Here is a 15,610-nt window from a genome sequence, read left to right on the forward strand (position 1 = left end):
CTGTGCGCCGCACGCGGCGGAGACAGCGAGGGGCAGGGTGGTGGCAGGTCAGCTGTGCAGAAGCCTGGGCACCCCGGCAGTGTCTGCAGAGGTGCTGCTGTCTGAGAACCGGGGTTCACCACCAAAGGCAGTTCCCCAGACCCAGAGAAATGAAAGCCACGTGTACACCTGGGGACATTGTCGTTTCTGAATGAATCCCCCAGGTGCACGGCAAATCGCGGAGGCCCAGAGTGCGTGGCCGTGCACGCGTTGCCGGGGCTCTGCGCTTCTCTCACAGTTGGTACAGTGTAGAAATGAATCACGCTGGTTATCTCAACAGATTTCAAGTCTGGTTCCCAGCCCACCTCGCAGGTGTTCTGCCGGCATTCACGGGCGTTCTGGTGAGCCAGCCCTCCTTGTCCATGACGGGCACTCGGGAGGGAGCAGAGCCGGCCAGACAGGTCGCACTCCAGAGCTCCCGCTGTGTCTCTGTTCCTGTCATTTACTCACAGCTGAATCCACAGGGTCTGTCACTGAAACGGCCGCATGGGGCAGGTGGAGGGGCGCATGCACTGGGCGCGCTACCGGGGAGGAGCAGCTGCAGGGGGTGGAGAGCGGTTGTCCCTGTCATCATCCCTCGCGACCCTGTGTCTCATCACGAGCCCGTGAGCAGCCCTGTCCCCTGAGTGAAAGTCGTCCTGGTCAGAAGGTGATTTGAGCCAAGGAGGCAGAGAAGAGGAAGGGGGTGGAGAGTTCTCCTAGGAGCACATGCTGTGACTAGACCCGGTCCCGGGACCTTGGCAACCCCCAGCCCCTATTCCAGATGTGGAAATGGAGCTCTGCGAATGGAGGGCTGTGTCCTCCAGGCCGGTTGGTGGTATCCCTGGGGTTGAGCCCGAGGCCTCTGTTCCAGGCCATCGTGCTTTGGGGTTACCCCTATTGCCAGCACGGCCCCATTGGTGCCCTGGTGTGACACGGTGCTCTCTGCACCCAGGCGTTTGGGTGCGTGGGGTGCCCTGGTGTGACACGGTGCTCTCTGCACCCAGGCGTTTAGTGTGTGGGGTGCCCTGGTGTGACACGGTGCTCTCTGCGCCCAGGCGTTTGGGTGCACGGGGTGCCCTGGTGTGACACGGTGCTCTCTGCGCCCAGGCGTTTGGGCGCGCGGGGTGCCCTGGTGTGACACGGTGCTCTCTGCGCCCAGGCGTTTGGGCACGCGGGGTGCCCTGGTGTGACACGGTGCTCTCTGCGCCCAGGCGTTTGGGTGCGCGGGGTGCCCTGATGTGACACGGTGCTCTCTGCGCCCAGGCGTTTGGGTGCGCGGGGTGCCCTGGTGACTGTGCATTATTGCCTGATCTCTGCACATTTTCCTTCTCTCTTCACTTTTAGAGGAGAGACCCCAAGGTGACCAACACCTCAGCTCTCAGCCAGTGTGTCGCCGTCATGGGAAACCTCAGTGCTGACGCTGCCACCCGAAGACAGATGTCTGCCTCTGAGGAGTTTGGGGGTGCCTGCCTGGACCTCATGGTATTCTAGCTTTTCTACTTCAAGCTGGCCTTTTATCTGCTTTAGGAACGTTGGCTCCTCCTTCATCATCTAGATGTCCAGACGTTATGTGGGAGGGTGCCGGAGCCAGCACGTACCCTTCTGCGACCGTAGGTTTCTGGGTGCTGGTCTCGGCAAGCCCTGCGCGCAGGCCGCCTGCGTCCCGGCCGGGTCTGAAGGTGTTCTGGCAGAGCTGCCGACCGCCACGTGGGCAGCCCGCTCTCGGTTTAGCAGAGCCAGGCTGAGCAGCGTCGCAGGGCGGAGGCTCGCGGGACTCCCGTGAGCTTTCAGACCGGCCTCCGCTCCCCCCATCACCTGCTGCAGGGCAGCTCGGAGTTGGGCCATGCCCAGGCCATGCCCAGGGAGAGGACTTACAGAGCTCAAGGCTGAGCAGCCACGGATGACCTTGCTTTGTTTCCGAAGGCCAGGTGTGAGGAGGACGGGGACCCGTCCAGAGACGTCGTGTATGCACTTCTGGGGCTCCTGATGAACCTGTGCCTGCAGCCCCCGCCCCTCGCCGAGGTCAGTGTCCTTTCCTCCGCCTGGAGCCCTGGGCACCCGAATGCATCCTGTCGCACAGGACCGTCCTCATTGCCACCAGCAGCTAGAAGCCCGTGGGTCCAGGCAGGCAGTGGGTCGGGAGAGCTGGGTGGACACTGTCTCTGCTTCACTGAGGGAGAGGTGATCACTCGGTCAGGTGCTCATTCAGAAAACCGAGTGTCCAGGATGTGCCGAGCATCGTGCTAGGTCCTGCCTTTGTAAGGTCAATCAGACGTGGTCCCTGCCCTCCAGGTATTGCCGTGGAGTTAGGGGAGAGCAGTAGAAGGCGCCGTGAGCGGGGAGTAGGGTGGTGGACAGGAGGGGTGCTCAGGTGCTCGGAGGGAGCCCCAGAGTCAGACTGCAGACGACCTCCTTCTCCGGTCCCCGTCGCTGCAGGTCTGGGCCGTGGAGGTGAGCAGGAGGTGCATGTCTCTGCTGAGCAGCCGGGACGGAGGAGTCCTGACAGTAAGATTCCCAGGGGATCAGAAACGGTGCTTTGTTCTCCTCCGGGGGCTCTGATACCCGCGCGTCTCACCCTTTCGGACTCATCACACCTTGAGGTTCTGCCGGCGCCTCAGCGTGGTGCCTGTGATCTCGCAGACATCACATTTCCTTCAGTTTCATGGGGTTTGCTGCCCCCCACCCAGTGCCCATCTATAGAGACCCCCAGAGTCTAGGGGCCCCGTCCTGTCTGCTCTGGAACTTGTCTGATTGGTCCTACTTCCAGATATCCTTGTGCAAATGGAACAGTCAGGTGATTTCATACAGAATCTCTTTGTGCATAATCAGCAAGACCAACCCATGTTTCCAAGCCAGTGATCCCAGAGGCCGTCTCTGCACTGTCCCCTTGGAGGCATGTGCTGGACGAGCTTTGTAAACTTCCGCTTCTGGTATTTGATAAGAGAACTGAGCAGGCCCCTGGCTAGCACCGTGCATCAGGAGAATATTAATACGGTTCAAGAGGGTATTTGCCATCGTCCTAGGATGTGCTATATACTCACATTCGGAATCACCCCTTTTCCACCTACTGGGTCAGGCCGAAAGCTTAGAAAAACAACGGGGTCACATCCAGGGCAGGTCTGGGAAACCAGCCCTCCAAAAACCATGGACGGGGAGGGTTCCGGGTTGTAGTAAAGGTTCTGAGTAGATCCGACATGTCCTGGGTGGAGCTGCGGGCCCCCCTTCCCTGAAGTCCGGGTAGACACTGTGGGGAGGGTTTGTAGCCAGGTCCCTGGGAGAACTCAGCTGTGTGGACCACCCGAGTGGATGTGCATTTCACGGGTGGGGGGCAGCACAGTCCCCATCAGATCCTCAGAAAAGACCCATGACCCCCAAAGTGGTGAGCACCATTGTTCTTGGGGTGGGTTTCCTGGGTGGTCCACCCGGGAGCTAGGCCAGCGGGTTCTGTGCTAACTGCCCGGGCTCTGGCCAGGACTCTGCCCCGGCTGGGCGCCGGCCGGCGTGCTGAGCAGGCACAGCCTCAGCGGGGACCAGCCCGCCCGTGGGTGCTGTCTGCTGTCCTGGGCCTGGAGAGAGCTGTGCCATCAGCTCCGGCGACCTGTGGGGCAGACAGGGACACGAGACTGTGATAGGTAACACACTAGTCTAAGCCTTCTCCCTCGGAGACCTCGTTGAAACGAGACGAAAGCAGAAACCACGTGGACAAAGCAGACAGGCAAGAGGACACCAACGGGTCAGTAGTTTCTGGAAGATGGAAACCTGCAAGGAGGGGGCGGAGCCGGGGAAACCTTGGTGTAGACAGCTGTGGGGAGCGCAGCTGGAAGGTAGCGGGTTCGTCTCGTGGTTCCCCAAGATGGAAACTTCCAAGCACCAGTCCAGCGGCGGGCAGAAGTGAGAGCCGGGCATCAGCAGCCAAGCACCTGCCCCTCGGGCGTCAAATCGAACACTTCTCCTCGAAGGCACCGGGAGCCCAGGGAACACACTTGCCGTCCAGCGTTTGGGAGGCCTCCTCTGCCTGCCCGTCCAGCGTTTGGGAGGAGACCTCTGTCTGCCCGTCCGGCGTTTGGGAGGAGACCTCTGCCTGCCCGTCCAGCGTTTGGGAAACCACCTCTGCCTGCCCGTCCAGCGTTTGGGAGGCCTCCTCTACCTGCCCGTCCAGCGTTTGGGAGGAGACCTCTGTCTGCCCGTCCAGCGTTTGGGAGGAGACCTCTGCCTGCCCGTCCAGCGTTTGGGAGGAGACCTCTGCCTGCCCGTCCGGCGTTTGGGAGGAGACCTCTGCCTGCCCGTCCGGCGTTTGGGAGGAGACCTCTGCCTGCCCGTCCGGCGTTTGGGAGGAGACCTCTGCCTGCCCGGGCCGGCGTTTGGGAGGAGACCTCTGCCTGCCCGTCCGGCGTTTGGGAGGAGACCTCTGCCTGCCCGTCCGGCGTTTGGGAGGAGACCTCTGCCTGCCCGTCCGGCGTTTGGGAGGAGACCTCTGCCTGCCCGTCCGGCGTTTGGGAGGAGACCTCTGCCTGCCCGTCCGGCGTTTGGGAGGAGACCTCTGCCTGCCCGTCCGGCGGTTGGGAGGAGACCTCTGCCTGCCCGTCCGGCGTTTGGGAGGAGACCTCTGCCTGCCCGTCCGGCGTTTGGGAGGAGACCTCTGCCTGCCCGTCTGGCGTTTGGGAGGCCTCCTCTACCTGCCCGTCCAGCGTTTGGGAGGAGAGCTCTGTCTGCCCGCCGGCGGCCTCACTCACTGAGACATGTTGTTGCCACTTTCAGAATTGTGACCGGGCAGCTGGGAGTCACCAGACAGCTCAGGAAAGCCACACACATAAATAGAAGAACCAAGATAAACAGAAAAGTTGACTCTAAAAACAGAGGTGATACAGGAAATAGGAAGAAAGTAATAACTATTGTTTCTATCCTCAGAAAAATTCCAAGCAGCATCATAGCCAAACTCTAGCACCAGCCGCTGTCTTAGAACCAGAACCGGAGTCTCCCAGGACACAGAGCGAGAGGACAGCCTGGGGACAGGTAAGGGAAAGGCTGGAAGACCGTCGGCCGACCCAGGACGTCTGCGTTAGTGAGGCCTGGGTGCAGCACTGCCCAGCGGTGGACTGCGCGGCCCTGTGCGAGGGGCAGGACGGCCTCGGTGTGCCCGGGCAATGCTTCGCTGTGGATCGTCTGCCCCGCGGCCGCGGCCGCGCCGAACAGCAGTGCTCGCCGTCTCACTGGACCATCACGTAATCTTTATGTCAGGGTGCATATTGTACTTCCGATATTGAGGGTTGTTTTGCCTCACCCCTGTTAACTTAGAGGTCTTCCGCGTATCCGAAAGCACCCTGAGTCCCCCTGTCTCTCCTCCCTCAGAGAGCCGCCGGGGTGCTGAGCCGCACCCTGCCTTCCTCTCAGAAGGCCGTGGAGGAGGCAATGAGAACCGGGGTGGTGAAGAAAATGATGAAATTCCTGAAGGTACAGGGGCGCGGGTTCCAGCCTCTGGAGTTGCGGCAACGTCTTGTTTTATTTGGGGAGAACTGAGGTGGCCCTATGTCACCCCCCTAGATTTTAAACTCGAGTGGGGGGTCTTCTGCCTGCCCACCCAGACTGTGCTCTGAACACCAAAGGGTTGTTGGATGAATAAGTGAACTGATCCCCGGCTGGGTGGCTGGGTTGGTAAGAGCGTCGCCCCAATACACCAAGGTTGGGGGTTCCACCTCCAGTCGGGCACAGCCCAGATCAGCCCATGATGCACAGACGGGCGGGACCGCAAAGCGGTCTCCCTCCCCGTCTTCCTGACTGGGTGACTGGATGGCTTACTGGACACAGCCATGCAAGGCTCACCGTCGAAGCCGGTCTCGGACACGCGTGGCCTCTGTCCTTGGGGAGGACGGTCTGCAACTGGCGGCGAGCTTCCTCGGGCCCTGACCGCGCGCGTGTTCTCCTGCTCGCGATGCTTCGTGCAGTTGTCTGGGGAGCAGGAGGCGACTCCTGCGTGAGACTTAGAAGGAGCTTTACCACGGGACAGCGGACGTCCAGCTGTCCTGTGCGTGAGAGCAGTGAGTCTGACCGAGCAGGGACAGCAGGTGACTGCTCACCTGGGCATGAGGGACCTTCACCGCTGCCCTTGCTGGGTCCCACGTGGTGTCTGTGCCCGGGGAGGCCCCTCACCCTGTCAGCGTGCTGACCCCTGGGCGACCTGCTCCTGAAGCCCCGGCTCTGCGGGGCCCAGGAGTGGGCTCTGCGGTGCGGCGGCTGCTGCTGGGTCAAGGGCAGTCCTGAGGGCGCGACAGTGAGTCTGAGCTAGGCTGCGCCTGGACGGGGACCGCCATTCACTCCGGACAACTCCTGCAGTCCTGCCGCAGGCGGCCGAGTGCATGTACACGCGTGCTGCACGCATGCCTGCACACGTGCGTCCTCAAGCCCGGCATCTGCGGCAGCTGTCACCTCAGGACGGCCTAGGTCCGTGGGGCTCTCGCACAGACCCGTCAGCCTGACGGCCTTGGCGAGTCAGCCCTCCTTCCCGATGGTGACATGAACGGGACCGTGCCCCCTTGGGCAGACCTGTCAGTCGGCAGCAGCATCTGTTCTCGGCCACGCTGTCGGGAAGCCTTCCGGTCGTCACGGGTGTAGTGACAGCCTCCCTTCCCGGCTGTGTGGGCTGTGAGGGCTGAGGGCCCGCGGCAGGGACCGGCCCCCGCTCAGTGCAGCTCTCGGGCTTGGGGAGCCACCGGCACCGTCGAGCTGTCCCTGTGGCTTCTGGCCACGAACTGTCACAGGACTGATCGTATTTTCCTAATTTCCTTCGTGAATCTAGACAGGAGGCCAGACCGCCTCGCGTTACGCCGTGAAGACACTGGCCGTCTGCACCAACAGCAACCACGAAGCCCGAGAGGAAGTGGTGCGGCTGGATAAGAGTGAGCGATGCTCTCCCTCGGGGCTCCCAGGGGCAGCCATCCCTGACGCCGCAGGGGGCAGCCATCCCTGACGCCCCAGGGCCCCGGGGGCAGCCATCCCTGACGCCGCAGGGCCCCGGGGGCAGCCATCCCTGACGCCGCAGGGCCCCGGGGGCAGCCATCCCTGACGCCGCAGGGCCCAGGGGACAGCCATCCCTGACGCCGCAGGGCCCCGGGGGCAGCCATCCCTGACGCCGCAGGGCCCCGGGGGCAGCCATCCCTGACGCCGCAGGGCCCCGGGGGCAGCCATCCCTGATGCCCCAGGGCCCCGGGGGCAGCCATCCCTGATGCCCCAGGGCCCCGGGGGCAGCCATCCCTGACGCCCCAGGGCCCCAGGGGGCAGGCATCCCTGACGCCGCAGGGCCCCGGGGGCAGCCATCCCTGCCGCCGCAGGGCCCTGGGGACAGCCATCCCTGACACCGCAGGGCCCCGGGGGGCAGCCATCCCTGATGCTGCAGGACCCCGCCACGAGCAAGCGAGGGGACAGCGTGCAGCCATCACCTCCCTACCGCGCGGTGTTTAGGCAGATGTCATTCTCCCTGGCGCCGAGAGCGTGTCGGTAGCTGGCTGCGCGCAGGTAGCGGCCCGGCTGCAGGCTCCACCACAGAGCAGCTCCGAGGGGACTGTGAGGCTGGAGCTGCCCTCTCTCCCGGCTTCGGTTGAGATTGTCTCGAAAGCATTCTGCTTAGACGGCCTAGCATGGATCCTCTTCTGTGGCCGGGGGAGGGGAGACCCTCAGAGTCGGAGCCTAGCCTCAGGGTAGTAACTGAAGTGGGCGCAGTCATCGGTAGCGGGGTTCCCAGCCCAGGCAGCCTGCTGCCGCTCTGTGAGCACCTCCGGGATGCAGGCGAGGGACCCACTGGGCCCCCCACCAAAGCAGGGCCCTTCTTCTGGGCCGGTTTCGGGCCCTGTGGTGCAGGGTGCAGGCTGTGGCCCCCCGCTCGGGCTGCCAGGCGTAGAGTAGAGCTTGAGACCAGGCACTTGGAGAAGACAGACCTTGCCCTGCTGCGTGGCATCCGTCCACAGCAGCTACGTGGCGCCAGGCAGGCCCTAGGCCTCTGAGGTACGTCAGAGACAGCAGGGTGCCCACGGCGCTCAGCACGGCTGAACGAGGAGTGACAGGCCCTTCTCAGAGCTCCTGGCCGCTCAGCGTCCACTGACACGTCCTTGTGCCTCTCCTGTCCCTTTGCCAGCCTCCTGCTTGGGATTTGCAGGGACCACGTGTGTTCTCCCTGCAGAGTTCAGCGTTCTGAGGGCGCTGCTCAGCTCGGAGGACGAGAGTCTGGCGGGCAACGCCGCCCTCTGCCTGGGGAGCTGCATGGAGGTGCCGCAGGCGGCGGCCGCCCTGCTGAGGACGGACATCGTGCAGGTCCTGTTAAGGCTGGCGGCCAGAGACGCGCAGAAGAGCGCTGTGCAGCTGAACGCAGGGATCGCGCTGGGGAAGCTGTGCACAGCCGAGCCCAGGTGTGCGGGCCCGGGTGACCGGACGAGCAGGGCCCGCCGTGCGGGGACTCTGCCCACAGGATCCCGCGGGGGCCCGGGAGCCCCGTGCCTTCCTGCAGACAGGGCTAGGGCCCCAGCAGCCGCCTCTCGAGGAGCCTTCCCTGAGGGAACTAGGGAGCCCCAGTCTCCACCCAGAGAGGGAAGACTTACCTGGCAGATTTGTCTCTGCACTTCCTGCCGTTGCCTCCTCTCCAACCCACTGCCACTCTCTGTCCTCCTGTCCTCTCCTCTCCCTCCCACACCCTCTCTCCTGCTCCTTCTCTCCCCTCCCTTCTCCAGCAGGAGTCAGACCTCCCACTTCATTTGCATTTGCCCGGGGCCTGGGCAGTGGGGGAGGTCCCTGCGGTGACATCCTCCTGCTGGGGCAGGCCAGCCGGCTCTGCTCTGCCGGTGCCACCTCCCCGCTAGGTCACACTGCTCCCAGGCACCTACCCCCAGTCGCTTGGGCTCCCGCGTGCCCGCCGCGCTGCGTGCTGGGGCCCCAGCACGGATGGGGTGCCTTCCTCGGCAGGGAGGGTCTCTGGCCTGCCCGGTTCCTACCTTTGCAGCCTCTGATTCCTCCTCCGTGGAGTGAGCGGGTGGGTCTGGAGAACATCTGAAGTCCTTCAAGTTCTGATTGTCCGGATGGAAAGAATGGAGGAATCTTTGTGCCGCAGAAGCCGGGCACTTCGCTGGCATGAGCTCGGGGTGGCTGCCTGCTGGGAGGTCCCCTTAGCAAGGTGCCAGGGTCAGCCTGTCACTCGGCCACTCTCCGCAAGAGTGTGTGCAGTGCCCGTGGGCCCCAGGGCCTCGGCCCTGCCCACCTTCCCAGCCAGGTCTACCGCGAGGACGCTGTGGGCACCGCCGCCTGCGCACGTCCTGGAGCTGTGTTCTGATTCCCACAGGTTTGCTGCTCAGCTGCGGGAGCTCCAGGGATTCGAGATTCTCAGCTCTGCGGCGAGGCGCTCCCAGGACCCGTGAGACGTGGCCTGGCACAGCCGTGTGCTCGGGGTCCCTGTGAATAAAGGCCTCCGAGAGCCGCTCCAGGCCGAACGCCGGCTTTCAGAGTCCTCTCCTGCCGGTTTTCTCTGGTGACAAGGGAGTGGCATCAGACGGCTGCCCCTGACCTGGGAAGTGCCGCACCTGCTGGGGTCTGCCACACGCTCCCTGGGTCCCTTTCTGTGTGCAGAGGCTGGGCTGCAGTGGATGACAAGCCCTCGTCCGGGCGCCCCTGTAAGCAGCCCGGGCGCCCCTGTAAGCAGCCCGGGCGCCCCTGTAGGCAGCGGCTCTGGATGGGGCTGCGTCTGCCAGCTGAGCTCCCTTCTCCCCTGGCTGTGGGCCCCGCCGTGGCGGGGAGTCCTCTGCCACCCAGGGAATCGTTCCTGGAAGTGCCACCTGGTGCCTTCCTCTAGCTGGTGATGCGCCACCCCATCCTCCGTGCTGGGGACCTGCTCAGCACTAAACTGGTTTCCCTCCCCCACCTTGCTTTCCCTCCCGCGATTACCCCGGGCCTCCTCAGACGTCAGGTCCCTCAGTGAGAAGTCCAGTGAGCGACACAACTTCCGCGTCCCAGGGCGCTCGCACTGGCCATTTCGGGGACGAGGTGGGACGGGTGCGGCTCGGTGAGCGCCAGGTGTCCCAGGCCAGAGTCCCCGAGGCTGCAGTCCCACCCTGCTCCCTGGCAGCTGTGTGACTTTGGGCAAGTCACTTGACCTCTCTGAGCTTCGGCAGCTGCTTCGGTAGCTAGAATAATACTGGTCCAACCTCTCTCCTACATTGCTGTGAAGGTCAAATGACATTTTAGAGGTAAAGGTACTTTGGGAATTATAAAGTGCTACACACTATATGTAGCATAATATCAGGCTCCATCTTGAGGCTGAGGGACTTAATTTTGATGTCAGTTGGGTTAAATCTGAGGGGCTAAGGCAGGGGTCGAACACATATTCTTTAAGGAACCAGAGCTGGACAGTTTCTGGACCATGTGGGAAGGAATTGCTCCTCCTCGGAGATTTTGTTCATTACACCCAAAGAAATGCTTTTTGCAGTGAGGTGGTTTCTAGCTTATATTAAGAACTCTGCCCCTGAAACCAGGACAGATAACTGGCATTTTGGGGGGCTGGAATGAAGTCAGTAGCCCGAGACCCTCCCTGTGGGCTCAGGGCACCCCATGGGGCTGGAGTAAGCTCCCTGGAGTTCTTTGCAGTGGTGCCACCACCCTGTCCCTGGGTGACAGGCCACAGCCGAGGCCAGCACCTGCCCGCCGGGTCCGGCACAGACAGACACACTTGAAGAGAGTGCTGAGTTGCAGAGGGAGAAGGCTTGGTGCTGAACAGCACACAGGGGGGAACATTAGCGACTGCAGAATGTGCTGTTTTCGGAGGAATTCAGTGGAGCTTTGAGAACGGGCAGGCTGCGTGCACATAACCAGCTGCTGTCTCCCGGGGCATGTGTTCCGGCCCCTCCTCCTCCCCTGGCTCTTGGAAATGGCTATTATCAGTGTACTCTCTTCCCCGAAGAGTGGGAGTGTCAAATTATGTTATTATCTGTGCTCCGGAGCCTGCCCAGAGCAGCTCCCCCTGCAGAGCGGGGTCCGGCCGCTCCCCTCACGAGCGGAGAGAGGGGCTTTACGCACTGGCCTGGCCTTCCCAACTCCAGTGCGGAGCCAGCCCCCCAAATCCTGTTACCGCCAGTGCACTCCACCTCCCGCGGCTCCCGGGCTCCCGGGCAGCCTGGAGAAGCCAAGCACACTGCAGACAGAGCTGCCTCCGTGCCAGGAGCCACCGCACCGGCCTGCCCACCCTCGGGGCCGTGGCTTATTCCGGAAGGCAGTCTGCTGGTCCATAGGCAAAGGAGCAGGGACTGCCCGTCCTGAGAGGGGTGGGACCCAGGCAGAAGCCGGTGACCACCCTGAAGCCACCGCAGAGGTATTAGGTAACAATGTAACCCGCTGTCCCAGACAATGTCATGATGCCATTTCTAGAGGACAGCAGGGTGGGACTGAGGTTCAGTGTTTGGAGAAAATAACAGGAAGGGCAAGACACTGTCAGCACGTCCCCGACGGCCTGTCAGCACCGGGACTTGGCTTGGAAATCTGTGTGGAGAATAGTTCTACCTGGCAGTGCCTTGAGACCAAATGACATTTAATGCTCCACTACTGTTTTCCACAAAAAGGTCCCATTTTCTGAATGCCCTGAGAATACAGGCTGTCCAGAGGCCACAGTAAATTACTTTCCTGTGCAGTTCACTCCCTTCCCCAGTGCCAGGGGCTCCAGCTCCTCTGGGCCTGCAGCCTGCAGAGACCAAGTCCCGCCCACGCCGGGCCTGGGCTCCGCCGAGCTGGGCACTGTGATGCGTGCCCAGGGGTCCTGCCTCACAAAGACCCCGTGAGGTAGGCGTCATCTCCACTGGATGGGCAAGGAGACTAAGCTATAAAGACGTGTGAAGACACTCCATGCTCCTTACCCGGCTTCCCGTGGCCCCAGCAGGGAAGCCAGAGCTCGCCCCAGCCTGTGTGCAGCTGCTGCGTGTGGCCGTCGTCCACCACTGCATTGGCGAGAGGAAGTTACTCTTTCCTGCTTCCTTCCTTATGAAGCGGGAGCAGGGCCCCTGCCTGTGGAGTCTGTGGCTTGGATATAACATACAAATCTCCTGGCACAGGTCCCTGAAAAGGTAGAAGGAATTTACTTAATCGTGACTATTATTTTTAGGCGAGAAATGACCATGAACTCACTCCGCCCCTCCCACCCTCGGCATCTCTCATCCCCTTCCGTGTTTCACTAAAAGGCAGGCAGGCAGTCATCGGCTGCTCCGTTTGCCTCCCCCTCGCCTGTGCCTGGTGGCAAACAAGGATCCTAAAGACCCAGCTGCCAGCCAGCAACCTGCCTTCTCATCCTCCCCCGAGGTGCCAGGCAGGCTGGGTTCTGAGCACACCCAGGGCTCACCAGCGGGGTGGCGGTTCTCCGGGCCAGGAACTGTGTGACTGGAGCCTGCGGCATGTAAATCAGCAAGACCGAGTGTGCAGTGGACTGGGAGCCCGAACACTGGTGATGCTGATACCCCCAAAGTCCCCTCCACAGACAGGATTCCTGACCTCTGCTCGTTGTCCTCAAGTTAAAATCAGGGAAACCTGTTGTTCTAAGGACTGCACCTCCAAGCACACGTACACTAGCTGTCTGCAGCTCTTCTCATCACACCCCAGGGGCACAAGTCCCCTCCCCGAGGGCCCTGGAAAGGAGGCCTGGGTAACAGCACCTCAGCACCCCGGACAGCTCCCGGGCCTGCTGCTGCTGTGTGCCCAGGAAGCACTGGGCTTCTGGGACCTGAAGCCGCTGGATGACTTTTTAGAGCCCTCAAATTTGATCTCAATTTGAAAACAGCAAAATGAAGTTCTTCCTGGAGGCATTCTGGCCCTGGATCTGATTTTGCCCTGGGGCCGGGATCAGATTCCTCTGGACGCTCTCAGCGTCTGCCCCGTGGGGAGTGGGAAGGGCCTTGGGCACCCGCACAGCAGTGAGGCAGCGATGGGCTCCCATTGGGTGGGTGAAAGGAGGCGCTTCCTGTGAGTGCGGCCATCTGCCCAAAGTGCCCATCAGCCTGGCTGGGCATCACTCCCCGGTCACGTGTCTGTCTCCAGCTCAACTTTGCACTTTTAATCTTCAGCAGCTCCATCTGCTCACATAGCTCCCTCGCTTCCCCTCAAGCCGAGCCCACACAGCACACACACACACATACACACACACAGCACGCACAGTGTACACACAGCAAAATGCACGCAGCACACGCACACAGCACACACATAGCACATGCACACGCACACTGCACACAGCACATGCATGCAGCGCACACAACACAGCACACGCACACAGCACACACATAGCACATGCACACAGCACACGCACACTACACACAGCACGCACAGCACACAACACACACAGCACATGCATGCAGCACACACAACAGCACATGCACATAGCACACACACATAGCACACACAGCATACACAGCACACGCACACAGCACACGCAGAGTACACAGCACACAGCACATGCACAGCACACACCGACTTCCTCCCACTGCAGCCAGGAGGTGGATTTCCATGCAGAACGGGTGAGCTCACATGCAGTGGGGAGTTAGGCTGGACCAAAACAAGCAAGACCTTGAGAAATTCTGGAGCAGGTGGCAAGGACAACGGCTTCTAGAATGTCCAAGATGGAAATAAGTTAGGGACCGTCCAAGTCAGCCTGTTTTATTGGAATCCATTGATTTTATTTGCTAAATACAATGCAATGCTCAAAAATATGCAGCCCACGCACCACCCACTCCTTCCCCCCTGTCCAATCTACAAATAAGATCAAGACTCCGAAACGCCAGGTGAGCTGCCCATGGGCAGAACCCTGCGAACCAAGAGGGCAGAGAAGCTGGGACTCCGGGCAGCTGCCAGGGAGAGTGAGCAGAGGCCGGACTGCAGGTCCCTGTCCTGACGCCTGGGCTCAGTCCAGCTCCACCTCTGCCGGCTCTGAGCCCCTTAATTGCCTTGTCTAGAAAAGGTGGGGGTGGGGCCGTGTAATACCTACCTCGGAGTTTGTCGTAAGGATGAAATGGGATGACTTCTGCAAAGCACTCAGCCACCGTAGCCCTCAGGACACGGTTGTCACTGTGGTGGAGTCGCCTGCTGCCGGGCCCTCACTGGCCATCCACCTGTGCTCTTCCCAGAGATTTAATATAAGAGTTTTTATCAGGGTTGGGAGGGTATGACTCTGCCAGAAGGTGGGAGATGGAGCAGTGGGCTTCCGAGTTCAGTGTTATGTGGGCCGGAGACCGGCTGGCAGAGGTGGAGGGCTGGGCTGGGGAGGGAGACAGCTGGGAGCCCAGGTGGAGATGGAGACCCGTGTTCAGTGGGATTGGGTTAGACTTTGCTGAACTGGGCACTACACTCTCAGTGCTGGGGGTGGGGGATAAGGAAAAGGCAGGCACAGGATGGGGTACATTATTGTAACAGCCTCCGGGCAGCTCTCCCGTCTCCCCCTAACCCTAAGCCATCCTGCGCACCGAAGCCAGAATGACCCTCTTAAACACCACTTCCACACGCGTGCCCCTCCTCGGGCACTTTCTCACAGTGCCGCGGGTGAGGGGCCAGCTCCTCTGCAGGTGTGTGGGGTGAGGTGGCGTGGATCGGCAGGGGCGGTGAGCGCGGAGCACTCTTGGCGTTGTCTGAAACTCTGCAGATAAAGCCCCCCATTACCCTGAGCCTGAGAATTAGGTACCCTCCTTGCACGGAGTGGGGGTGAGCTGTGATTCACACGTGGTAGGTATAGTTTAAAATGAGCATATCAGTGGTTCCCCCTCAAATACTAATAAAACCACACATGCCTTGCTCATGACCGTCCAGTGTGATCTCACCAAGCCTCACCTTAAAGTCAGCGGGGTTTGAGGGTCACATTCTGGCCCTGCCTGAGCCAGCCAGTCTTCAGCACTGACCCCGGGTCCCTGTCCCTGTGGGTCACCCCCAGCTCCAGCACCTCCTGGAAGCCTCAGGCCGAAACGTGAGTGGTGGCCCCCGCCGAGCCCCCTTGCCTTAGGCCAGCTCCCCAAGCTCCCCAAGCCGGCCTTCCCTCTGCTCACCCCTCCTCCCCTCTCTTTAAATCCCACACATCCTCAAGCCCGACACAGTACATGTGGCCGGTGCCTTTTGGCACATGTGTACCAGGTTTCCGATCCTGCCTGCTGAAGGGGCACATTGTTCTCCCTTTGCGGACGAGGACGTGGAGGCTGGCGCGGTGCAGCCGCCGCGGGAAGACCTGCCCCGAGTCCCTCCAGACGTGGGCCCCGGCAGCCCACACCCACACCGCCGTCCCTCGCTGACACCGCCGCGGTGACCTCACTCCGACACTTCATTTCTGTGTCTGTACTTTCTCTCTACAACTAGAATTCAGTTCTAGTTGGAGAACCTGGAAGATTTTCTTCTGTGAGAACTCTTATGGACAAAAAAGAGAATTAGACCATGGCTGGGCAGCTCGTTGGTAGAGTCATCCCAATGTGCCAAGGGTGCACGTTTGCTCCCCAGTCAGGGCACACACACGAGGCGGCCAATGAATGCATGAGGAAGTGGAACAACAAATCAATGTTTCTCTCTCTCTCTCCCCGCCCCCGCCATTCCTCTCTCGCTCTCTAAAACA

General features: G+C 61.4%; 1 protein-coding gene across 1 annotated transcript in view; it reads left to right on the plus strand.

The window, feature by feature from the left end:
* Window positions 1-9,416, plus strand: part of TTC12 (tetratricopeptide repeat domain 12) — a 44,603-nt gene extending 35,187 nt beyond the window's left edge. Inside the window, exons 14-21 of the mRNA XM_036258193.1 lie at window positions 320-380; window positions 1,366-1,503; window positions 1,945-2,043; window positions 2,458-2,526; window positions 5,371-5,472; window positions 6,815-6,914; window positions 8,192-8,417; window positions 9,341-9,416. Of these exons, the coding sequence (XP_036114086.1) occupies window positions 320-380; window positions 1,366-1,503; window positions 1,945-2,043; window positions 2,458-2,526; window positions 5,371-5,472; window positions 6,815-6,914; window positions 8,192-8,417; window positions 9,341-9,416 (871 nt within the window). The remainder of the gene's footprint in view (window positions 1-319; window positions 381-1,365; window positions 1,504-1,944; window positions 2,044-2,457; window positions 2,527-5,370; window positions 5,473-6,814; window positions 6,915-8,191; window positions 8,418-9,340) is intronic.
* Window positions 9,417-15,610: the final 6,194 nt, after the last annotated feature.

Source organism: Molossus molossus, unplaced genomic scaffold (assembly GCF_014108415.1).
Source record: "Molossus molossus isolate mMolMol1 unplaced genomic scaffold, mMolMol1.p scaffold_m16_p_13, whole genome shotgun sequence".
Taxonomy (NCBI): Eukaryota; Metazoa; Chordata; class Mammalia; order Chiroptera; family Molossidae; genus Molossus; species Molossus molossus.